At 41.7% G+C, this 24,886-nt stretch overlaps 1 protein-coding gene and 1 non-coding gene across 2 annotated transcripts; one reads left to right on the top strand and one right to left on the bottom strand.

Moving 5' to 3' along the window:
- The first annotated feature begins 1,263 nt into the window (after nucleotides 1-1,263).
- Minpp1 (multiple inositol-polyphosphate phosphatase 1) lies at nucleotides 1,264-24,140 on the top strand. The gene is made up of 5 exons (XM_005063690.4): nucleotides 1,264-1,959; nucleotides 4,959-5,156; nucleotides 7,364-7,461; nucleotides 11,962-12,095; nucleotides 22,645-24,140. Exons 1-5 carry the CDS (start codon nucleotides 1,341-1,343, stop codon nucleotides 23,039-23,041), a joined length of 1,446 nt encoding a protein of 481 aa, XP_005063747.1. The 5' UTR covers nucleotides 1,264-1,340; the 3' UTR covers nucleotides 23,042-24,140.
- LOC121135696 lies at nucleotides 3,118-3,234 on the bottom strand. Its single transcript, XR_005872792.1, has one exon. It is a non-coding gene; the product is annotated as a U5 spliceosomal RNA (small nuclear RNA).
- Nucleotides 24,141-24,886: the final 746 nt, after the last annotated feature.

The raw sequence follows: 24,886 nt of genomic DNA, 5'->3' as shown, positions 1-24,886 counted from the left end.
AAGTATAACCATGACACCTCAACATCATGGCTGCCTACACAAACCTGAATAATGACACCACCAACAAGCATGCTAACACAGAGAAAAGAAATCATGGATCACCACCTCTAGACAAAGAACTCCAGGCACCTAATGACTGCTGAGATAATCAGTCTCTCCTTACTATGAGCCCCCTAATTGTTTATCCAAAATGGTCAGCTCTGAAATCATATGTGTACAAGCAACACTAAAGGGACTCGGCAGATTGTGTTTATAGTTTTATGTTTATGCATATATATAACAATAATGATATATTATTTATGATTTATTAAAGCTTGCCTAAGGATTCAGAAAGCAAAGTCAACCACAGCCATAGAAGCCAGGCACACACCTTTAATTCCAGTAGCCAGAAGCTAGGAGGTGGTGGAAGAGGTCCCGAGTTAAGTTCCCAGAACCCACATGATAGCTCATACTGGCCTGTAACTCCAGTTCTAGGGGCTTCATGGACTTCTGCACACACATGGTTGCACATGAAGTCATGCTGGTTCATACATACACATTAACAAAACCTTTAAAACTCAAGTGCTCATTTGCATATCTAATAGCATAGGAGAAATAGGGGTGTTTCCTCCATACAACAGATGAGCTCATAGCTAATAATGGGGTGCATTTGTTAGGCCATAACTCAGTGTTACAAACCCAAATTATAAGAACGACCGTTTCTAGCCTTGGGGATCAACAAGCATACAATTTTGAGGTGTTGTGTCAGCTCTATTCTGATTGGAATCATACTAGGGGGCCCAGGATTTCATTTTCTGAAAAAATAAGCCCGTTTGCAAATCCATGCTTATTTTTCAAACTCTTACAAGAAGGGGCTGGGGGGGGTTATGGGGGGGGGTTAAGTGCTTCAGGAGGTATCCTGCAAAGGCCACAGACGTCCTACGTCCAGAGGGCACATGTTGAAAACACACAGTAAAGGACGAGACAGAAGTCATCTACTAAGTATTCTCTTTTGGCAGAACCAGAACTAGGACTTGATGCGGACAGCCCAGGAATCTTTGACATCTGTTCCCGAGGCGCCAAGCTGCCAGACAGTCGCCCACGCTCCGGGGTCAGCTGACGCCGCTTCCACCTGCGCGGGGTGTCGCACGCCCCTGGGGATTTTCCGCCGCTCCACCTGTCCACACCCACCGCGGCTCCGAGATCTTCCGGCTCGCTCGCTCTGAGTCGCGGTATCGGGGACCACACTCGCCCTCAGCGGTTCCTAGCCGGAAGCGAGCTCTACTCCCGCCCCCCCCGCCGGCGGATCCGGAAGTGGGGGTCCGCAGCCGCGCGCCGCCCTCCGCGGGCCCCCGGGTACGATGCTCTCCGGCCCCCGCAGCCGCCTCCCGGCCTCGGTAGCGCCCGCCGCGGTCCTGGCTGCGGCGCTGCTCTCGTCGTTCGCGCGCTGCTCTCTCCCGGGGCGCGGCGACCCGGTGGCTTCGGTGCTCAGCCCCTACTTCGGCACGAAGACTCGCTACGAAGATGTCAACCCCTGGCTGCTGGTCGACCCGGTGGCGCCGCGGCGGGACCCGGAGCTGCTGGCGGGGACCTGCACCCCGGTGCAGCTGGTCGCCCTCATCCGTCACGGCACCCGCTACCCTACGACCAAGCAGATCCGCAAGCTGAGGCAGCTGCAGGGGCTGCTGCAGACCCGGGGAGCCGGGGGCCGCGGGGGCGGAGTGGGCGCCGCGCTGGTGGAGTGGCCGCTGTGGTACGACGACTGGATGGACGGGCAGCTGGTGGAGAAGGGGCGGCAGGACATGCGACAGCTGGCGCTGCGCCTGGCCGCCCTCTTCCCAGACCTCTTCAGCCGGGAGAACTACGGCCGCCTGCGGCTGGTCACCAGCTCCAAGCACCGCTGTGTGGACAGCAGCGCCGCCTTCCTCCAAGGGCTGTGGCAACACTACCACCCGGGACTGCCGCCGCCCGACGTCTCAGGTGACAGCGCGCCCCGCCTCCCCCAGATCCGGACCCCCAACAAAATAACATACAACTTTCTTCCTCTGCTTTGCGTATGGGAGTTGGACTTTTTTTTTTTTACTCATCGTCTTTTCAGGTGTTTCTATATTTACTTGCTGTTTGAAGAAGCCACTCCTTAAAGTCTCTCTATGCCCTGCTTTCCCCTTCTGTTTCGTTCTTGTGTTTACTGTAGCGTTTCCCTCGTTGTAGCTGTGATATATGACCACATGAACCACCTTACCAACTTACCACACCATTATACCGTTTCAGAATTAGGCAGCTTTTGTGCTGGAGGCCTCTTAGTGTGCCTCCCTCGCTGCCCTCACATAGTTTATGACTAGTCAGGCCAGAGTCCAGACTTGAGGCTTTTCTAGATGGGTGCCTTTTCCCTCCTAAATGTTTACTTGCTACGGATGTTACAGCAAACATAATGCGTGCGTCACATTTAGTTTGGGGAGTTCTTACCATTGCTTTATGAAGTCAATAATTGCGTCCCCTGCTGATCTCACGGATAAAGAACTGAAACAAAAATACCAAATAACTTACCCATTTTCATAAAGCTAAATGTGGATCTAGGAAATCAAGTTTAGAACTTGCTCTCAACCGTTATGACATACATCTGTGTACTTACCTGTGACATACCTGATGGAAATAGCATGTAACGCAACGTTTTTATACCAAAAGATGAGCAGGTGTTAGCAACTGCTTATCAGTTTTAAGGGAAGAGAACTGAAGTGAGGGACATCATGAGCCTTCAGAGACTCAAAAAACTGGAAGGACTCAGTTTGTCATTTCTTCCATAACATTTAAAAACCTCTTCTAGAGACTTCCCCAGTGTTGTGTGTGGTGTTACTACTTTGTGGATAACTCAGCTGGCTCACATGTGTGTGCTTATTTGTTGAGTGTGCTTTTTAATTATGGCTACCTTTTTTTTCATTAGATGGAATGAAAATCCTCCTAAATCCATTAAGATTAACTTGAACGTTTAAGATAGCGCCTCCAGGCTGGTGAGGTGGCTCAGCAGGTAAAGACACCGGCAGCCAGGCCTGATGACCTGAGTTGGATTACTGGGTGTACACAGTGAGGGGAGGGAACTGAGTCCTGCTAGTTGCACAGTAAACAAATACCATTTTTTTTAGCCCTGCTGAAAGCAAGGCCTCAAAAAATTAGTTTAAGACTCAGAGTTGTTCCTCTCCGTGGAAATCTTTAGTAAAAGGCGAAAGATTTATACGATCTGAAGAGAAACCAGAGTACACAAATGCCATTTTTTAAAAAGCACAGTGTGTACTGTGTAAATATATGTGTGTATGTATGTGTATGTGTATATCCATCCTTTTAGGATAAATGAATTATGGTCCTCAGATTGCATTGTGACGATTGGCATTTGCCTCGAGTACAAAGCCAGGAATGGAAACAGGTTGGGGTGAATCTAACCCTCATTGTTTCAGTCCCAGAAGTCGTTTTGTTTTTGTCTTTGTTTTTGTTTTGAGACAGGGTTTCTCTGTGGCTTTGGAGACTGTCCTGGAACTAGCTCTTGTAGACCAGGCTGATCTCAAACTCACAGAGATGCCTCCCAAGTGCTGGGATTAAAGGCGTGCGCCACCACCTCCCGGCCAGTCCCAGAAGTTAAACTCACCCCTGGCCACTCTCTTGTCATCTGCAGAGGGTTGTTTTGTCTATTGTATACATCTGGGCTTCTGAGAAAGGCCACAGAATCATATTTTAGGTTTCTATAGAAACAGAATATGTAATTTGATAACACAAATGAGAGGATGATCTTTGGAACCATATAGGAAGATGACAGAATTCTCTTATTCAGGATGTTTCTATAAGAACTGTAATCCAATTAGCAAATAGAGTAGACAGAATTACCATTTGGAGGAATATATTTATGTACATATTTATATTTTTACACATATATCCAACATGTTTTTTCATGTTCATATACAGAAACATACTTAATGTTCTTTTCCCATTGAAAGAATGATTGAGATTTTTTGAACATAACTGGGAAAAGGCCCCAAGTTGAAGCATAATAGTAAATGCTTTTCCAATAAATGTTTGTTGCCAACTTGTGGAAATAATGTAATCTAGTAAATGCTAACTCAGAAGCAGTCTGAGAGCTTCAGGCAAAAGACACCAGATGTGCTTGGCCTCTAACATGAAGCAGTAGACCCGCAACATCCGTGTTGCTTTGCTGTTTCTAGTAGTTTTTGTCAAAATAGAACATTTTTAAAAGTTACACAGCTTGGAAATTAATTGAGAAAATGAAATGCTCCACTTGGAGTTTTGCTTAGCAGGAAGAAGGAGACCAGTTTTCCACCAGGTGTCTGGAAACTGCTGGTTTTAGTTTGCTGGAGGGAAACAATACTCCGCGACTGCTTTGCACTTTTTATGCTTCCCTCATTGTGCTTGCTTTAAGAAAACATATGTATATATATGTAATTTCCTGGTATAGTATTGCTTTAACTCATTTCTTCTCAATCTACTTTTTTTTTAAAAAGTCTTTTCTAGGATATTAGCTCATGCATTATAATTGTTAAAAATGAAGAAGCTATGCTGGGATTGGAGCTTGGTGGGTAGACAGTTGGCCTAGCATACGGAGGCCCTCAGTTTGATCCCCAGTACCTCAGAAAAGCGGAGCAAACAAACACCTCACAAAAACAAAACAAAACAAAAAGACATTCTCTTTGAGGCTGGGGAGGTGGCTCTGTGGTTGAGAGTATTGCTTTTGCAGAGGACCCAAGATCAGGTGTCATATCAGGCACATCTTTCTGTGAACTCAGAACCCCCATCCCCCCCCCCCACACCTGACTTCCTCTTCCATCTCCACTAGCAACTGCACCAGTCTCTTGATCAATGTGTTTTCCCCCCAGACACAACTTAAATGCTTGTTAAATGTTCTCCATTCACACTTTAAAACTTCAGTAATTGTCATTATGCCAACGATTTACAAATGCGTGCCTCTTTCATTTCAGATATGGAGTGTGACCCTCCAAGAATTGATGATAAACTAATGAGGTTCTTTGATCATTGTGAGAAGTTTTTAACTGACGTGGAAAGAAATGAGTCAGCTCTTTATCATGTAGAAGCCTTCAAAACTGGACCTGAAATGCAGAAGATTTTAAACAAAGTTGCAGCTACTTTGCAAGTGCCAGTAAACAGCTTAAATGCAGGTAATAATAAATAAAATCTGTTGTATTTCATCTAAATTCTGGTTTAAATGGTTTAAAGTGTTAAATGTAAACAAAACAGTTACTCTTCTCGGGGTTCACAATTATATTTATGTTAACTAAATAGTATGTCTTGGGTCAGGAAAATTATATACCACATGCTTAATTTTATTTTCATACTTTTAAACTCTTTTATAAATTAATATACAAGGTTCTTAAATGTGGATTTTTTGTGAAAAATCTCATCTCTAAGCATAGCTTATAATTTAAAAATTGTCTTTTCTGAATTATCTCTTTGTAAAATAATGCAAGTAAAAAATCATGTAAATCATTTAGTTTTGGCAAACCTTAGGAGTGCATGTTAATGTGGAGAGTGTGGTTTTAGGAAGTTAAAAAGTAAGCTGGGTTTGCAGCTGTTATAGGTAGAGACCCCAAGGGCATGAGTAGCCACATCTGTCTTGAGCTGTTGTAGTGAATCGGCTGCCTGTGGTTTGTCATCTATGTTGGGACACTTTGGAGAGAGAAAGTAGATGACCGCAAGTGAAAAACGGGGCACAAGGTTACCTAGCAATTGAAAGTTAAGGAAATGAAGATTTTTCTTATTTTTCCAGAACTTTTTAACTTATTATGGGTATTGGTGAATATTAATATGTAGAGAAGTGATTATATGTCTCATATTGTGAGTCAGTTTCCAAAAGATTAGAAGAAGGTGGTGTTGATGGGAGGGGGAAAAGTTAAAATCTACCACTGTATCTGACTTAGTAAAGTGTTTGTTTGGTCATTTGGGTTTTTTTTTTTTTGTTGTTATAGAATACACCACCTTATAGTTTGGGAGCTAGAATTGAGGTTCCAAATGAGTCATGTCATGTCATCAGACATACACAGTGTTAGCAAGCCACTCTGTTTTATTAGGTGTTGTGATTATAAAACCTTCCTCTTTATAGAAGCCAAAGTTTCCAATAGCTTCTATGTATATTCCTAATAAAATATAAATACAAGTCTTTTAAAAAGATTTTATTTTGTGTGTGCGTATATACCATGTGTATTGCCTGGTGGTGCCCATGGAGGCCAGAAGAGGGGGGTCAGACCCTCTGGAACTGGTTACAGACCATCGTGAGCTTTCGTGTTGGTGCTGGGAATAGGATCTGAGTCCTCTATCAGAGCAGCTGGGGCTTTTAACTGCTGATCCATCTTTTCAACCCCCAAATGTATTTTTCTGTTAAATATATTACCTCAGGAATTCTTTAAACTGAACTGATATGGAATGTATATAATATCAGCTAATTAATCTTGGTTTCACTTTCCTTTGGGAAAGAAAAACAGTAAAATGAACCAAAAATCAGAGTCCTGGTAGCAGCCCTACAGCTGACGCCTCACCTTTTCATTCCATGACCACTCCAGCTTTAGCTGGTTCCCACGCGTTTACTAGAAAACCCAGACCTTCTCTCATAGTCCAACCCCTAAGTCACGTATCCCTTTCTTTAGTACCTACCCACTTGCTAAAGGAAAGCAGTTAGCAGTCCAAACATCCTGGTTCCTGGTTCTGAAATCTGCTGAAATTTCTTGGGCAGCTGAATTTGGGAAATGGGTCTTGTTACCAAGTTACCAACCTTCCGTTCCTTGCTAGTGTGGGGTGGTCCTTTCCTTGTTCTCTACTCACAGTCTTCCTCGTTCTCCTGCACCTTCGCTCTGTTCTTCCTTCTCAATCTTCTGTGGTCCTCTCTCACATTTTATGAGTCTCTACTTATGTGCTTAATAGTTGTAATATGAACTGTTCTGTAATTTTAAAAACTGATGGTAAATATACTGTCATTAATGTTCAAGTGAGGACTAAACCATTTAAAACTTTTGCTCCCTCTTTCTACTCTTCTAAAAATATCAGTATGGAGTTCTGTTCAATACGTCAGTGGGTTGACCCTGCTCTGCAACATGCACTTAGAAACCAGCTAGGTTAAAACTATAAAAATTGCCATTTTCAGACTGCTTCATAATCTCATGGACTGAAAAGTCTCCCTGGAGGTTTCTTCTGGTGGTTACAGTTGTCTGTTTGCACTGCACAGGTCAAGCCTTGACCTCTGATAGTCTCGTCTCCAGAAATACTCAGTTTTTCCAGCTGTGTGTGTAGCTAAGCACATAGTTTTCTATGGGTATGAGCCTTTCAAAACTAGAGAAACTAATAACCCGCAAATTTTACCTATTCTCTCCCCCAGACTTAGTTCAGGTGGCTTTTTTCACCTGTTCGTTTGACCTGGCAATTAAAGGTGTCCATTCTCCCTGGTGTGATGTGTTTGATGTAGATGATGCAAAGGTAAGTCCCGTTGTGTTTTTTCCTCATGTTTTTAGTCACTATTTGACTTTTTCTGTTGTTAAAGCAGTAAGCAAGATTAGGGGTATAAACTGCCTGTGACTAGCTCCCAGTTTTCCTGAGGAATGGGTGCTTAAGTATGTAATTTGGGTTCACAGAACTCAGAAAGACATTTTTTCATAGTAAGTTGATTTCTAGGTACTCCCACCATCCCAACTAAAAACCCACTCCTGGGAGAGCTGGCAGGGCTACAACAAACCTGAGTTACACTCAGAGAGGCCCATTTCCCACAGGCCTGGTTCATCCCTGGATTCGTGAGAAATCCACTGAGAGGTTCCTGGTTCCACCTGGTGGTGGCAGTGATGCACCTCCATTTCATCTGTCTGCCTCATTTCCCTTGTCACTTCATTTGTGAACTTTGGAGGAGTACAGAGAAACCTCTGATGACTTTAAGGGTGCTGGGGTCTAGAAAGGGTGGATTAGGAGAGTAGTTTGGATCGTCCAGGATTATAGACTCTTGGATCATAGCTGCTCCTTGGGTACATAATGTAAAACATCAGTGTTTGACATGGGCATCAAGACTTGCTTCCCAACTTACTTAAATTCTAAAGGAATATGCTCCTTACCAATATAGCAGGATTTCAAGTACAGGAAGGTACTTTATTTTGTTTTGTGAAGGCTTGGGTGACCAGCAACAGGTCAAAGGTCATGCCATGGTTCCCATACCAGTTCAGGAGAGGAGTGAAGGATGCTTAGTGCCAGAATGGATGCGTGTTACTCCCTTTGTCCTCTGAGTCACTGCTGGATGCCCTACTTCTTCTCATCCCCCTTCTGTAATAGGCTCCAAATGCATTAAATACCTACTGCTGGGAGAATTGGCAGGGCCAGTATAAAGCCAAGTTTCCTCAGGAGAACGTTTTCCCACAGACCTGAGTCTATACCACCTTCCCAATCCCATTCCATGTTTTAGTTATGGGTTTGACTATGTCCATGTGTCATATGATAACCTTGCTCTCCCCTCTCCTGCCCTCCTCTTCCTCTTCCCCACTTCTCTGCCCACCCCAGCCAGTTTTCTGTTTTCTGTATGTGAGAGAAAGCATGAGATATTTGTCTTTTCCCCCTGTTGCGCACCTTTGTTCCCTACCTCTCCTCCTTTTAGATTTCTTTCTTCTCCCTCACTCCTCCTTTAACTGGACACTTGTAAAATAAAAAGAGCACCATTAATAATGTCACCAGTCTAAATACAAAGATATTTCTGGTCACCATTCATATATGTGAAAACATCTCCTTTTCTCCCTGCTCTCACTGCTTGGGTCCAGAGGAAAATCATAACTGAGATGATTTTCAATACCATATACACAATGAATTTTGATAACAGAAATTTCATGTAACTGAATTTATTTGCCCAGATTACTGTAGTTATTGGAGCATTTAGGATGTAATTAGCTCGACCGCCTGTTCTTTCCTATTCCGAGTGGCTTTGTTCGTGTGGTCCCTTGTAAAGACTGACGGTGCCTACTTTCGGTGCACATGCTCTCCTTGAGGTGGTCAGACCTGCCTCTGCTGACTCACGCCTCAGCACCTTCGAGTACTGCCCTCACCCCTCCCTCATTCGCTCCCTCTCCTTTGAAACATTTCACTCTTGCTTCCTGCTCCTCTTCGTTTCTGCTATTCAGTAATTTGATGTATGGCACATCTGTTAAATGCTACATGTGCTGGGATCCCTGGAACTTTTTAAAGTTAAAGACTTGTCTTTTTCTTTTCAGAATTACATATCTCTTACTACTTGTGAGTCCTCCCTTTTATTTGCTCTGAAAATTTTCAAACTGGTAGACACTATAAGAATAATACAGTGAGCACCTGTGCATCTAAACAAGATTATTCTCCTACAAGACCATAATTATAACCATTTAGATCATATTTTCTCATATAGTGTATGATATAACTATAACATATAATGGTGCAATTCACAGTTTTCACAGACATCTTCATAAAGCCCTCTATTGATGATCTTCTTAAATTCAGAATCACATCAAGGATCACTGATCCCATTTGGTGGCATGTCTATTTAGCCTCCTTTAGTCTAGAAAAGCACTCCAGCTTTCTTTTTCTGTTATACATTGGCGTCCTTTTTTCTGCAAAATGTCTTACATGTGCCTGACTTTTTTACTTACATAAATTCAGATGAAACATTTTTGACAAGAATTCTACTTGAGATACTTCTAAATGTATCCCATTACAAAGAATGTGTTAGTTTGCCACATCCTTGATGTTTGATCATTTGATGCAAATGTTGCCTGCCAGCAGGCATTTTCTGTATAATCAAAGAATGCATTTAAGCAACACAACTTAACAATCAAGTTTCCATGTATATAAGAAATTAAAGTTTTTATTCACAATATATAGAGGTTAGAGAGATCACCAACAGTTAAGAGCACTTGCAATGCTTCAGAGGACTCAGATTCACCCACATTGTGGCTTACAGCCTTCTTTAACTTCAATTCTTGGGATCTAATGCCTCCTTCTGGCTCCCAAAGGCTTTGCTCATACATGGTATGCACACAAATCATTCAAGCACACACACATGCACATACTTTTCTTACATTTTTGGTTGTGAGCCTAGCCTTTAACGGCTGAGCTATCCCTCCAGCCTGCACATACTTTGCTTAATTTAAGAAAATATATAAGAGTATCTTATAGTATTGTGTTTCCTTGTTCAGTGATTTGATTAGAAGTAATTTTGTTTCTTACAGCTTAGAACTACAAGTGAAATGAAATTTTATGAGGGATTCACTTGAGGACAATCCATTGGTAACTAGAGCATAGTTGAAACAGGATCGACTAAAGATTTCTTGTTGGTGAAGTTGGATGAGGGGTACACATGGTATTGTCATACCGCTGTTGTAAATTTTTTTTTGTTTGAAAATTCTCCCTTGAAATGTTTGAAAGTTAAAATTGATGGCTTGGTGACATGGTTCAGCCAGCACAGGTACTTGCTGCCAAACCTGACAGCCTGAGTTTGATCTCCTGAAGTCTGTGTGGTGGAAGGAGAGAGCCACAACCTGCAAGTTGTCCCCTGACCTCCACTCTTGGCATACACTTGCCCATTCTGTGTGTGTGTGTGTGTGTGTGTGTGTGTGTGTGTGTGTGTACGCGCGCGCATACACACACACTCACATTCACATACACACAATAAATGTAAAGCATGTTTAAGTGAAGAGACATTAACACAATTCTGAGAATTGTGGAGATTTTTAATTAGGACCTTGTGAAATGCTGGACCACTTGTGCTGTTATTTAGCCAACAATTGTTTTAGTGGCTGTTTTATGTCAGGCATTTGATTAGAACTGAACATACTGATATAAGATAGCACAAGGAAGGAAAGATGTTACTATATGCTCTCCATGGTGACGGGATAGTTTAGAAGTCACCCAGATGTCCGTTCAGCAGCTGCCAGGCAGGTCTTTCCAAAGGAGCCAGCTGCTCTCAGTAGTGTCACCGATTTTACAGCTCTGTGCCCTCTTCTGTTATAAGTGATGACAGACTGTGTTTCCTAGTCTGTCATCAACTTTTGTGTCTAATATTTTTCTATAAAAGTCATTTGTATTATCCAGATCTGCTGTCTGGTAAACCTGTCCTCAACACTTAAAAACTCAACTTCTCTTTAGATCTTTGACTCTAGTTTTTGTTTACTCAGATTTTCCCAAGTCAGGTAGCTTATACTTTGCTCTAAAATTCTGTTGTGCCTGCACTTTCAAGTTTATTATATGACATGTTAAAAATGTGCAAGGTGAGCCCGGGCAGTGGTGGTGCACGCCTTTAATCCCAGCACTCAGGAGGCACAGGCAGGCGAATCTCTGTGAGTTCGAAACCAGCCTGAACTACAAGAGCTAGTTCCAGGACAGCCTCCAAAGCCACAGAGAAACCTTGTCTTGAAAAACCATTTTTTAAAAAGTGTGTTAGGGGTGCTTTTTTGTAATGGTAATTTCTACTGTTTTGAATTCCTAAGTCTACTGTTTTATTTTTGACTAGATTTAATATATTTTCCTAGTTACTTGTATGTTGCAATCTGTCTGTATCTTGTGGCTACTTTTCCCTTTTGCTGACTTTGATGCACTTTGTTTGGGATCCAGCACACTCGCTGAACTCTGCTCCTAAACTTTGACTAGCACCGAGTTTCTCTAGGAGCCGTTGTCTTAAAATTCTTAAAAATTCACATTGACTGGGATTAGAAGTCAGAAGAAAGGGGCCAGAGCTGATGATCTTTGTTTCCCTTTAACTGGGACTCAAAGTTTTGGTGGCACAGATGTTGCTATGAGTCCTGGACCTTGGAGGGCAGTCCTTAGATGCCTGAGCAGTAGCTGTGGGTGGTGAAAGCTAAGATTGTGCTGTTTGCTCTATAATGAAATTAGTGTAACTCTCCTGAGAATTATTGTTAATCGGGAAATCAGTTACATTTCTGGAACTGTATTAGAAATTACTTTTGAAATGTTCCTGTTTAGGTACTGGAATATTTAAATGATCTGAAACAATATTGGAAACGAAGTTATGGCTATACCATTAATAGCCGATCCAGCTGTACCCTGTTTCAAGACATCTTTCTACACCTGGACAAAGCAGTTGAACAGAAGCAAAGGTAAAGACACCCTTGAAAATGTAGAGTTCATTTGGAGCTTGCCATTTATAAGCTTCTGGAAAATACTTATAATGCATGATATTTTGTGCATTTCAAAAAAAAAGACGTGGTAATTGATATTGTCCAATTGGTATCCTAGTCTTATTGAAGTGGTATTGTGCATTGTCTTAAGACTTGTTTTTTTTCCTCTCAGCATTGCATTTCTGGTCATAGTTCTGTAATTACATGTGAGCTGCAGTGAGGTCGTCCATGCTGTGAGTGTGTGGCAGGTTTAACAGTCTTCACTTCTCAGTGGCACTCGAGTTCTTTGTAGTTTGTTATAAAATAGCTCCCGATGTGAAGGTGCAAAGCGCTTTTCCTTTAAAAGAGGATCTCTCATTTGAAGAAAAGAAGCTTCTGTTAACATTCGTACTTTAAGTTATTTTACAAATAAGTTCTCACAGGCTTGAGGGTATAGTTCAGTGGTCAAATGCATGCTGAGTATGAGCTGGGTAGCACCGAAAACAAGCTAACAAATTTAAAACTCATGATATAGATATTTAATAGACCCTCAACCCTGTTTCATTTGACAGATACATATTTACAGATGTTGACCAAAATGGGGCAGTAGAAACTGGAGATGGTCAGTTTCACAGAAGTTAAAGTAGTACATTTTGTTTATACCAGTGTCTTGCTGGTCCAACCACAAGCTTCTGTGGGGATTTCAAATAAAGATAATACTGATGATAAGAGTTAACGTTTTCCTGTTTGACTTTCTGAATGGCTTCCAGCCCTTAAGCTTTATGAGATAACAGACCTTTCCTGGTTGGTCATTGTTCATTGGCTCAGTAAATTTATAATTGCGTCAGCAGGCTCTTAATAACTTTGTAAGGCTTGCTAGTATAATTTCATTTTTGTTCAAAGCTAAAGTAATAAAATTCTATCAGTAGCATATACTGAAAATTTAAGACAGTACAAAGAGAGAAATTCCAACTGACCCCCAGAATTGCAAGATGTAGCCTATTTATGAATTGCAAGATCTAGTTATTGGTTGAGTAGAATTCTTTGATCAAATTTTTGATTTTTTGTTTTCTTTTTCTTTTTTTTTTTTTTTTTTTGAGACAAGGTTTCTCTATTACATCGCTCTGGCTGTCCTGGAATTCACTGTGTAGACCAGGCTAGTCTTGAACTCACAGTCCCTGCCTCCCAAGTGCTATGTATGATTAAAGGAGTGCACCACTACATCTGGCTATAGTTGAGTAGAAGTCTTATCAAAATCAGACAAGTTTCTTTGGAAATTGAGAGGTTAGTTCCATATTTATACAGGGATTTAAAGGTCTATAGAAATGAAAATAATTTTGAAAAAGAGCAAAAGGATTTGTCATACTTCTATCAGAACCTACAGATAGCCTGGTGTGCTGGTGTGCTCCTGGTATACTCACAGTGTGCTAGTGTGCTCTTGGTGTACTCCTAGTGTGCTGGTGTGTACCTGGTGTGCCCCTGAAATCCCAGAACATCTATATCCATAGGTTCCCCTCCTCAGTATTTAGTTAATTATGGGTGTAAATTAACATGGGTACTGATTTTTTTATTTGCCATTATTCTTTGAATAATACTGAATGTTGGATACTGATTTTTTTATTTGCCACTATTCTTTGAATAATACTGAATGTTAACCTTTACATAGCCATTGGAAATAATCTGGGAGAAATAAGAGGATCACCTTCCTTCATAGCTAATAGAAAGGTAACATATTATACCCTTCCTGGAGAACATGGCAGTTTCTGACATTAAACATCTATATGACTGAGCAAATTCATACAAATTACCTACTTGGTAGTAATGATGGTCTCTTATGCCTTGGGTATTGAGATTTTGTAACTAATAGGGTTACTTTTTTAGGTTGTATAATTCTTTCTTTAAGCATTAGATGATACCATTGAAACCATTTGCCATAATACCCTTGTAGAGGGGCACAATAACTTTGTATTGTTTTTATCAATTTTGTCAATTTACTCATTAAAATGGGGGGAGGGGTGGGATGACAACATGGTCTCTTAAAGTTCTTAGGAATTTGTTCACATTCTAGGTCATTTTGTAAAATTGGGACCATGGGTTGTAACCCTGGGGCCATGATCTTTTTTGGGGGCTAGATATTGAAATATGATGACTAAATAAGGGGAGTTCATGTAAACAGCATGGCTACTCCCTAAGTTCAGATTCATGTGTCTAACTTGTCTTGTTGGTTTTTTTGGATAAACAAGTTTTTATTGCTATTCTGTGTGGGTCTAAGACATTTTCAATATGCTGCTCTTCAGTAACTCACTGCCTTGGATAGTTGGTGCTGTATGTGTGTGTGATGTAGATAGTGAGTTGTGTGTGTGTGTGTGATGTCAATAGTGAGCTGTGTGTGATGTCAATAGTGAGCTGTGTGTGTGTGATGTGGACAGTGAGCTGTATGTGTGTGTGATGTCCATAGTGAGCTGTGTGTGTGTGATGTCGATAGTGAGCTGTGTGTGTGATGTCGATAGTGAGCTGTGTGTGTGTGAGATGTTGATAGTGAGCTGTGTGTGTGTGTGATGTCGATAGTGAGCTGTGTGTGTGATGTCGATAGTGAGCTGTGTGTGTGTGATGTAGATAGTGAGCTGTGTGTGTGTGTGATGTAGATAGTGAGCTGTGTATGTGTGTGGGTGATGTAGATAGTGAGCTGTGTGTGTGTGTGATGTAGATAGTGAGCTGTGTATGTGCGTGTGTGATGTCAATAGTGAGCTGTGTGTGTGATGTAGATAGTGAGCTGTATGTGTGTGTGATGTAGATAGTGAGCTGTGTGTGTGTGTGATGTAGATAGTGAGCTGTGTATGTGTGTGTGTGATGTAGATAGTGAGCTGTGTATGTGTGTGTGTGATGTCGATAGTGAGCTGTGTGTGTGTGATGTCGATAGTGAGCTGTGTGTGTGTGATGTAGATAGTGAGCTGTGTGTGTGTGATGTCGATAGTGAGCTGTGTGTGTGTGATGTCGATAGTGAGCTGTGTGTGTGTGTGATGTCGATAGTGAGCTGTGTGTGTGTGATGTCGATAGTGAGCTGTGTGTGTGTGTGATGTCGACAGTGAGCTGTGTGTGTGTGTGATGTGGAACGCGGTGTCGATAGTGACTGCTTTTTCTCTTCTTACGTCAGTGCCACATCAGCCTCCCAGACATCTAAGCCATAGACCGCCACATCACTATGGACTCCCGTCTCCCTCACTTTCTGTATCTAATCATTGCCTATGGGTTTTTAAACGTTTAGTTGTTCATTCACCTATGCCCTCTGCCCGCACCACAGCCTGCAAGCTCTAGGCAGTCAGCCGGGCAGTTGACGGGGTCAGCTCATTTGCCTGTTTTCTCTCTCCCTCTGTTATGTGTCTGAAAACTGCTGTTTCATATAATTCTTTCCACTTTCTACAACTAGTAGGGGGGACAATAGTAACTTCATCTATCTTGTGAGCTTAATGTCTGCATCGTTTTGCTTAAGAAAAAACATGTTTGTGTTATTTTAGTTCTAGGCGTTTACTTCTCCAGAGACTTACCATAAACAAAATTGATTTTGGCTAATTTTCTTCCCAAAGTTTCTTACAGGTCTGGCAGATCTGGCTGGCCACTTGTTTGTGCTCTTACATAAGTGTGCAAGTGGTGAGATTCGCCCAAAGTGCCATCTGATACTCCTAGATCACATTTGGAAACAGACTTCGTGTAATACCAGTTGCGTGTGAAGCATACATTAAGAGCTTAGCAAGATCTAGCTGAGTACATCTAGGGGAAAACATGCAATTACTAGTTTTTCTTACTGAGCATTTCAAATTACTTCAGGCATTTTACCCATTTTGAACATACTCATAGTTGCATTTCTTGATGTAATTTTAGACTTCAGATTAAGTTTTGGTTTTGGTTGAAGATTTAAAATCTCCTCACTGGTTTATATAAGTAAGATGAGGGTGTAATTTCAGAGTCTTACTCTCCCCGGGTAACATAAGGTAACCAATCCACTGACCACACTGGACTTTTTATTTCCGAGATCTGATGGACTAGATTTGCTTAGGAGCAAGGGAGATGGCTCAGCAAGTAAGGTGTTTGCTGTGTAAGCATGAAGTTCTGCATTTGAACCCAGTACCCGTGTAAAAAGCAGGTCGTGGCAGCACACTTCTGTAACCCTACACTGGGAGGCAGAGACAGGTAGATTCCTGCGGTTCGCTGGCCAGCCAGTGTAGCCGACTGGTAAAGAGAACATGGGATTCCGCCTGTAGCTGAGGAGCTATTGTCAGCTGGTGGCTGCTGGGGGAGGGGGTGGGCATGCTTCTTCAGTGTTGTAGCCATCGGAAGTTGCTTATGCCCCCATAACTAATCCCACAGTCCCATGCCCATGGTCATGCAAACAACCTTAATTAAATTCCATGCATGTTCATGATCTGTCTTCAGCAAATTCATTCTGTTACCTCCCTGGTCCCTTCCCTTCCCACTGCAGCCTTCTTCACAAAAAGCTTCCTCCTCTGTATGAGTGTGAGTGTGAGTGTGTGTGTGGGAGAGAGAGAGACAGAGAGAGAGAGAGAGGGAGGGAGGGAGGGAGGGAGGGAGGGAGGGAGGGAGGGAGGGAGGGAGGGAGGGAGGGAGAGGGAGGGAGGGAGGGAGGGAGAGAGAGAGAGAGAGAGAGAGAGAGAGAGAGAGAGAGAGAGAGAGAGAGAGAGAGAGAGAGAGAGAGAGAGAGAGAGAGAGAGAGAGCTCTTTCCCCATTCAGACACAGGTACAATTACTCTTTGGGCTCCATCATAGACTAGCTCTGGAGCTCTGACTCAGAGGTCAAATGAAATCCAGACACATTCTTGTGCTATCCTTGGAATACAGTTGAGGCAGGAAGGGGGCATTTGGTATTTTCATGGAGTGCTTGGGTTTATGAATTAGAGCAAACCATTTCCCAGGAGATGCTTAGAACTAGATTGAGTTCTCTAAGGCTTACGTTCAGTTTTAGTGCTTGGAGCAATGGCAACATGTTCCTAGAAATGAACCTTAATTGCTTCCTTATAGGAGTTACTGACTACCCTTTCTCTCTGCTTCCTGATTGGCTGTGAAGTCAACAGCTCTACTCAGCCAGGTTTGGCTACCACGGGGTTCTGCCCAGGTGCTTCATCCGGCCTGCGGAGATGACTAAACCCTCTGAAATATGAGTCAAAAGAAATATTTCCTTTAAAAATGTTAGTGACTTTATAAAAACTGTGTGCTTACTCTAGTGGCTTCTGATAAAAATCAGATTGTATGCTCGTCAGTATTTGGCTTGAGGTGTTTGGCATGGTCATTATAACAGAAACCATCAAAAACCCTTTATTGGGAGGCGTTCACAAGGCCCCATCTATCCCTGGAAGCTGTTGGCAGCTAAAGCCTGATGGGGAAGGGGAGGTATTTTCTTCAGCAGCATGGCCAGTGTTGAGTTGCTCTTGTTCCTGTCAGCCATGCCTATGCCAGCAACCTTTGTGCAACTCAGTGGCTCATGAAAACAAAGCAAACGAAACGATAAGAGAACATAACAAGAAATTGCTGGGAAGAAGGGGTTCAGAGGAGTGGGAGGGGAAGGGGATGTGAAAATGAACAAAATGTATGTATGAAAGAATCTTTTTGTATATACATGTGCAAAAACCCCACAACTCATTTAGCCTCCCATAGTTGAGGATCACACACACACACACACACACACACACACACACACACACACACACACACCATTTTCTTTGGTGTGTTCAGGTGTAATTTAGAAGAGAAACACGATATTTTCCAATGAATGCTTATATTACGTAAATGTATCCCCAAACAAACATTTAAGTAAGCCTTATAAAAGGACAGGGAAATGCAAGCATGGGCAGCTGTTTAAGGACTATATTAACCTTTCCCTTTCTGACATAGATATTTCTGTGGAACTCTGTGTATCTAAGTCTGGTATTTTTACCAATTGAGTTTTAAATGACATCCTCTTGTTTATAAGTGAAGAAAAGCATTCTGGTCTTCTTAGTTGTAAATAGACTCTTGATTTTGAGCTTTATGATTTTAAAATGACTAAAAAAAATCATCTAAGTTGATTGGAGTTTTTTTATCCCAAAAGTGATTTACATGCTTTTCTTGTGCTTTCATAGGAGCCTTGAGGAAGAAGGCTATGCACTTGGAGAGCTGTGAAGGGTAGACATTGCTGTCTTATCTCTATTATGTATTTTACTTAAACCCCCAATGATATTGAAGTTGAATTCGGGATACATGAAACAAAATACTGAAGAGAAATGTATGTTTGAGACTTAAGCAGTTTTTGTTCTGAGCTGTTACTCTGGAAGTGCTGTTGAGAGTCTGTGGCCTAGTCTGTCATGGTGGCAAACTCCTAGCCACCCCAACACTCAAATGGCTGCGTCAGAAGGACCATGAGTTAGAGACCTGGCTAGGCTGCATAGGGAGCCTTGCTCTCCGGGTTACAGCTTAGTTGAAAGTAGGCTAAGTTCACCGTTTTACCCTTCAAACCTCAAGCTAGCCACCTAGTAAACTCTTTTCATGCTGTATTTAAAATGGAAAACATCAAGAATAAGGGGTATGTGTGTTTCTGTTGGTCCCAGCGCTAGGGAAGTTGAGGTAAAATGATCTAAAATTAGATACCAGCCTGAGCTGAATGGTGAATTCCTGGAGATACTGGGCCTTGTGGTGAGACCTGGTCTCAAAAAGCAAAGCGAGGAAAAGTCTGGAAGAAGGGTAGTGGTCGAATGCTTGCCTTGGCACATACAAGCCCCAGATTTAACCACTACAAGGAGAAATAAGAAATCCTTAACACTCTTAGTCTGTTTTCATATTCTATGCCACTTCTGACTAAAAATATTAGATGGTTCGTGCATTTTAATATCCTGGGGAGAATTTCTGCCAAGTTAAGAACTCAAGTCATTGTCTTACCACCCCTCCCATCTCCCCTGTGATTAGACGTGGGCATGCCTTAGGAATTGGCGGATCCCAATTTCTAGACTAAGAGCCTGGGGACCAAGCACTGACACACCACAGTCTTCCTGAGCTAGCTGGTGGGACAGTTTTATTCCCAGTTAGAAACTGGTTTGAAATTATTTTAAATCAGCAGGGATTTGATAGTGAACAAGTGACTGTTTTCCTAAATGACTTCTACTCTTTATACAAGTATTTTCTTATATGAGAGGAAGTTTTGTTTTTTAACTTGGAATTTTTTTTATTTGTTTGTTTGGTTGGTTTTTTTTGTTTGTTTGTTTTGTTTTTGTTTTTGTTTTTTTTTTAGTTGTTTTGGCTTTGGTGAAACGTAAGTCATAGGGTGCCTGAAATTCTACATTAGGGTTGGTGCTTTGGGGTATCTGGTGAGTTTTCAAATGTCACTCAGTCAGGTGAGGTGAGTGTAACAGTTGACACAGTGTCTTCAGTGTGGTGTTTGAGAAGGAGCACCATGTGAACCCGCCTCTTGGAGTCTAACCCTTTACACCACTAATGTGTATGACCTATGAGCCCTGCTGCTGCAGCTCCTCAGCTCTTACGTAATATTTGGTGTCACACATTGATTTGCTGCTCTGTGCCTCATGCTGTTTTATTGTTATAGCTTAGTCCAGCACTTCTGCACAGGAAGTGGCTTATCTTCACTAGGTGCGACTTGCTGAATGTGTTACTGTGCCCTCCGTTTGCAGCTGTGGAAGCCCTACCTTCTGCTTGTCCGGTTTAGCAGGTGCTCAAGTTTGTAAAGGCTTAAAAAACGGCATGAGCTTGCATCCAGAGCCAGGGTAGCAAGCTAAAGTTCATTTTTAATTTTCAGGTATATTCTACCTGAAGGAAAACAATGTTCTAAAATACTTGACTTTATGGCCTATGTAGTAGAGCATGCCTTTCTTTAATCCTAGCACTTGGGAGGCAGGGGCCCCTGTGAGTTTGAGGCTGGTCTGGTCTATATAGTGAATTCCAGTGTGTTCCTGTATACAGAGAATACAGGTGTATTCCTGCATTCGCAGTGCAAGCCAGCTGCTGCGCTTTGTTCAACTAGCCGGGCAGGAAGCGGTATGTACGTGGAGCTCTCCATACACTGCCCCTTAGCAAGTTCCTCCTCAGATGGAAAACTTGCCAACAGGTAGATGCTACTGTCTGTATGAGCCAGAAATACATTCCTTTGTTGTTGTCTTACCTGCCTTTCTCCTCTCCCCAACCCATGTGAGCTACGAGTATGGTGCCCAGACTTGGCACGTGGTGATGCTTCTGTTACACCTAGCAGATCAGCACAGTGGATCTTTGAGAAGGCTGTTCCTTATTACGTCTTGCAAATTAAAATGCGGCCGTTTTATTCGGGACCCTTTATTTTGATATGAGCAGCATTGCCTTGTTCCCCTTTTCTCAGTTACAAGAACGTCTGCTTCAGGCTGGATGCTTTGAGCCAGAGTGAAGGCTGAAAAAACATCACACATGAAACCATGCTCGTTATTGTGTAAACTTAAAATATCTTTACTTGGTTACTGTAGAAGATATAAGCTATTAAATAGTTATTATTTCCTACAGGCATTTGGGATTAGCAAAATCATATTCTGACTGCTTTCGATGATCCTCAGTTTTGTAGCTGTTTTTGAGGAGTTAGAAACATCTTTATCTTTAGCTGTAATCATAATTATTTTTGTTTTATGGTACTGGCATATTAGCCAGGAATTTAACATTCTGTTGTTTTTTTTTAATGTATTGCAAACTTTTACATTAGAATGATCTGTATTAGAGGGTGATATGGTGACATTTATAAAAACTAGACTTTTCTTTCCTGTTGTAAACTGTCTTAAATTTAAATTATTTGTTTTATGTGTAAGTTTTGCTTGCATGTATGTATGTTCACTGCATGTGTGCAATGCCCATGGGGACCAGAAGAGGGCATTGGAACTGGGATTATAGATGGTTGCCAGTCATCATGTGGGTGCTGGGAATAGAACCCAGATCCTCTGGAAGAACAGCCAGTGCTCTAAACAGCTGGGCCTTCTGCAGGAGTAGTATGTGCTCTGAACTGCACCTCTTTAGCCCCACAATAAGTTTTAAAGCACCATTTTCCTTAACTTCTTTCTGAAAACTTAATGACTTTACAATATTGTTGATGTGAGGGAGACAAAAGAAGAGACTTAATTTTTTTTAAATTTAAGCATAAAGAATCTTCAGACTTAAAATTTGGGTCAAGGGCTGGGATTATAGGAAGCTCGGTAATAGAACAAATTTGTTCTTTGGTTGAAAATGTAGTTCAAATGGATCACAACCTAGATTAATTTCTTCTATAGTTTGGATGTGTTTAACAGAGCTTTGAACTTATAATTTATACTCAGCCCTTTTGGTCTCTCCACCCAGCATGTATATGCATGTGTGTTACTCCACTTATCCTCACCAGTACCTATTAGTTCAGCTCTAGGGGGACAGGGACAGGAGAATTACTGAAGCCTGCTGGGTTCTGGCCTCACCAAAAAAATGGTAGCCTTTGGGAAAAGACCTCCAGTCTCAAAGGAAAATGACAGAGGCTAGCACTCAGCACCTTATTCTGGTCTCTATGCATGTGCAAAAGTGCCCACATGTGTGTATGCATGCACACACACACATACACACCACAAATGAAAAAAATACATGTTGAGAAAAAGAAAACTTGAAAAGATAAAAGACAACACTTTAAGTGTTCATTCATTAGTGAGCATTCCATGGATCAGTCTTCCCAGAGACCAGCTCACCCAGCGCTGGACAGAAAGGCAGGCAGTTCAGTGCCAAAGTGAGCACTCTAGGGTCTTCTCAACAGAATGGTCATGTGTTCTTCTTTAGACAGATTTGAAGCGCTCTGGATACCCTAATTCCTAGAACTTGACATTTACTGTAAAAATAGTGTAGTTCCCCCACAGAATTTCAGCTATATGCTTGAGTTAATATATAAGGAACTTTTTAAATAGGAGTCATTGAGATGGCTCAGTGGGTAAAGGTGCCTGCCAAGCCTGACCACAGAGTTCAGTGCACTGGACCCACCTGGTGGAAGGAGACTAACTCCTGCCATTTGCCCTCTGACCTCTGTGCTGTGGCACAGAGCTGCTCTCAAATAAACACAGAGACCTATATTAATTATAAATACTCAACCAATAGCTCAGGCTTATTACTAACTAGCTCTTACATTTTAAGTTAACCCGTATTCCTTATTTGTGCTCTGCCACGTGGCAGCACCTTTATTAGCATGGCACATTCATCTCCTGCTCCCTCTTCGTCTAGTTGATGACTCCAGACTTCACCCTTCTTCCTCCCAGCATTCTCCTAGTCTAGCTCTCCTGCCTAACCATATTCTGTTGAGCTCTTGGCCAGTCAGCCTATTAAATCAATCACAGCAACTTACATTCACACAGTGTAAAGGAATATTCCACAGCATAAGTGAGCCTCCCCTAACTTATACACTAAATGTAGTAATAATAAAAAAATAAAGCTGGGATTACATTTTAAAATGAAAAAGTTAGGTACCACTAAGTGAAAACATCATGTTTTATGGCATGAATGTATAAGTTTTCCTTTCAATTTCTTATTTAAGGTCTCAGCCGGTTTCTTCTCCAGTCATCCTCCAGTTTGGTCATGCAGAGACCCTCCTGCCACTGCTCTCACTCATGGGCTATTTCAAAGACAGGGAGCCCCTGACAGCCTATAATTTTAAGGAGCAAGTCCATCGCAAGTTCCGAAGTGGTCGCATCGTACCTTATGCCTCGAACCTGATATTTGTACTTTACCATTGTGAAAACGCAAAGACCCCTCAAGAAGAATTCCAAGTACAGTTGCTGCTGAATGAAAAAGTGTTACCCTTGGCTCACTCACAAGAAACCGTTGCTTTGTACGAGGATCTGAAAAACCACTACAAGGACATTCTTCAGAGCTGTCAAACCAGCAGAGAATGTAACCTACCCAAAGTGAACATCACGTCCGACGAGTTGTGAGGAGCTGGGGACAGGCTCAGTTCAGCACTGCTTTCCTGAGGGCAACTGTGTTGGCAATGGGTAGGCAACTTCTTGATTGAGAAAGCTTTTAAGGCTTAACTTCTTGATTGAGAAAGTTTTCAAGGCTTGGGTGTTGTGATGTATGCCTTTAATCCTAGCACTCTGGAGACAGGCAAGAGGATCTCTGTGAGTTCAAGGCTAGCCTGATCTACATAGTGAGTTCTAGGCCAACCAAGGTTACATAGAGAAATAACCATAGATTGCTTGGTCCTTCTGTCTTTTCACAGAAAATAATAATTTTAGGATCAGGACATACGGGTAAAACATGACTTTCCCTGAAGCAGCTTTCTTTGAGGCAAAAACCAATTCCAGGCAACAGCTGGCCCAGTAAGTGTTTACAGAGCTTAAATTGCCCTAACTTAACCTAAGAAATTCACTGGGATAGAACACTTGAGAAGTGTTGGATACCAAAGCACAGTGTCAGCTGGATGATCTGTAATTGACTGAATAAGTCAGGGACTTCAGTGATTATGTTGACTTCTTCCTTATCCTTCATATAGGACACTTCTAGCACAAATGACATCACTTAGTCATGAATGTGGTAAAGTGGGAGCCTGACTCCAGAGGAAAATCTAATATAGTTAGTTAGTTCCATGTAGAGGGGAGTTTGACATGATGTTAAGAACCAGGCTGAAGCAAGACTGAAAGTGTGGAATATTTTTTGCTAATATTATTTATAAAAATCTTTAAACACTTCATCAGTCATTTTCTTCAGCCTCCAGGTAGGTCTTTCAGGGTCATTTGAATTCCATCAGGCCTGTTTGAGGTGTGCAGTGATAACAGAAGGCACGCTAGGCAGGCAGATGCCACTGTTTCTATGTCTATTGCCTGGCTGTCGTTTTCATTCCATCACGGCTTTCCTTCTTATGTTTTGTTATTACATAAGGTATCTTTTGGTGGTTTGCATTTTTCTTTTGTTAAATAAAGACTATTCTGCCTGATTTCATTGTATAAATTTAAACCTGTTTCAAAGAAATTCTGAGTTCTCTCAAATGCCATGCAAGTGTTTGCTACAATAAATAGAGTTCTTGTGACTTTACTACCAAGTCATTTCTTCATTCAGTCATTGCTAGTAAGGGGTTGGAATTTCAAGTGTTTGGCTTGGCGAGACAAACCTTTTTTCTTCTAGGGAATGGGCTATTTTAATGCCTCTTGTCCTAATTTGTATTCACTTTAAAGATGATGCCTTTCAAAGAGGATTTGTTTTTTGTGGAAATGTATGGTTAATCTTTTCAAAGCATATTGGTTCAATCTCAGTTTAGCACGATCTGGTAACTTTATAGTTCACTTGTGAGGAAGGGAACCCTCTGAAAACACACACAGTGAGGCCATGCATGTATCTGGAGAAGCATCACCTGTGATGTGCATGAGGACATCGCAGCCACATTTCCACTAGTGAAAGAGAAAAGTCATTTTAGGCTTTCAAGGAAAGCTAAAATGATACACCGTTTTGGTACCTATCAGTATGCTTCCTAGTTAATGCTTAATCAGATACATTTTTTGGTCAGTGGAACTATGTGCTAATTTAATAGTAAGACTATGAACTAATTTAGGCACACAGTTAAAAATGAGACTATGCACTAATTTAGGGACATGGTTAAAAGATTTTTACTGCTGACTTTTGAAAGTAAACTCTCCTTTTCCTATTTTGTAAAATATAACTAGAGGGGCCAGCAAGATGGCTCAGTGGGTAAAGATGCCTGCCTGAAAACGTTAGTTTGATCCTCTGAGTTCACCTGGAAGGAGAGAACAGATATATATGCACGTTTAAGTGAATTTTTAAAT

The sequence above is a fragment of the Mesocricetus auratus genome, unplaced genomic scaffold, assembly GCF_017639785.1.
Source record: "Mesocricetus auratus isolate SY011 unplaced genomic scaffold, BCM_Maur_2.0 Super-Scaffold_4256, whole genome shotgun sequence".
Lineage (NCBI taxonomy): Eukaryota > Metazoa > Chordata > Mammalia > Rodentia > Cricetidae > Mesocricetus > Mesocricetus auratus.
Note: the sequence above shows the minus strand (reverse complement) of the source record. Positions and strands in the feature narration are given on the sequence as shown.

Coding starts and splice junctions, on each gene's coding strand:
- Minpp1 (XM_005063690.4), top strand. CDS start 1,341: ATGCTCTCCGGCCCCCGCAGCCGCCTCCCGGCCTCGGTAGCGCCCGCC. Junction 1,960..4,958: donor GCCGCCGCCCGACGTCTCAG/GTGACAGCGCGC, acceptor CTTTCATTTCAG/ATATGGAGTGTGACCCTCCA. Junction 12,096..22,644: donor GCAGTTGAACAGAAGCAAAG/GTAAAGACACCC, acceptor TTCTTATTTAAG/GTCTCAGCCGGTTTCTTCTC.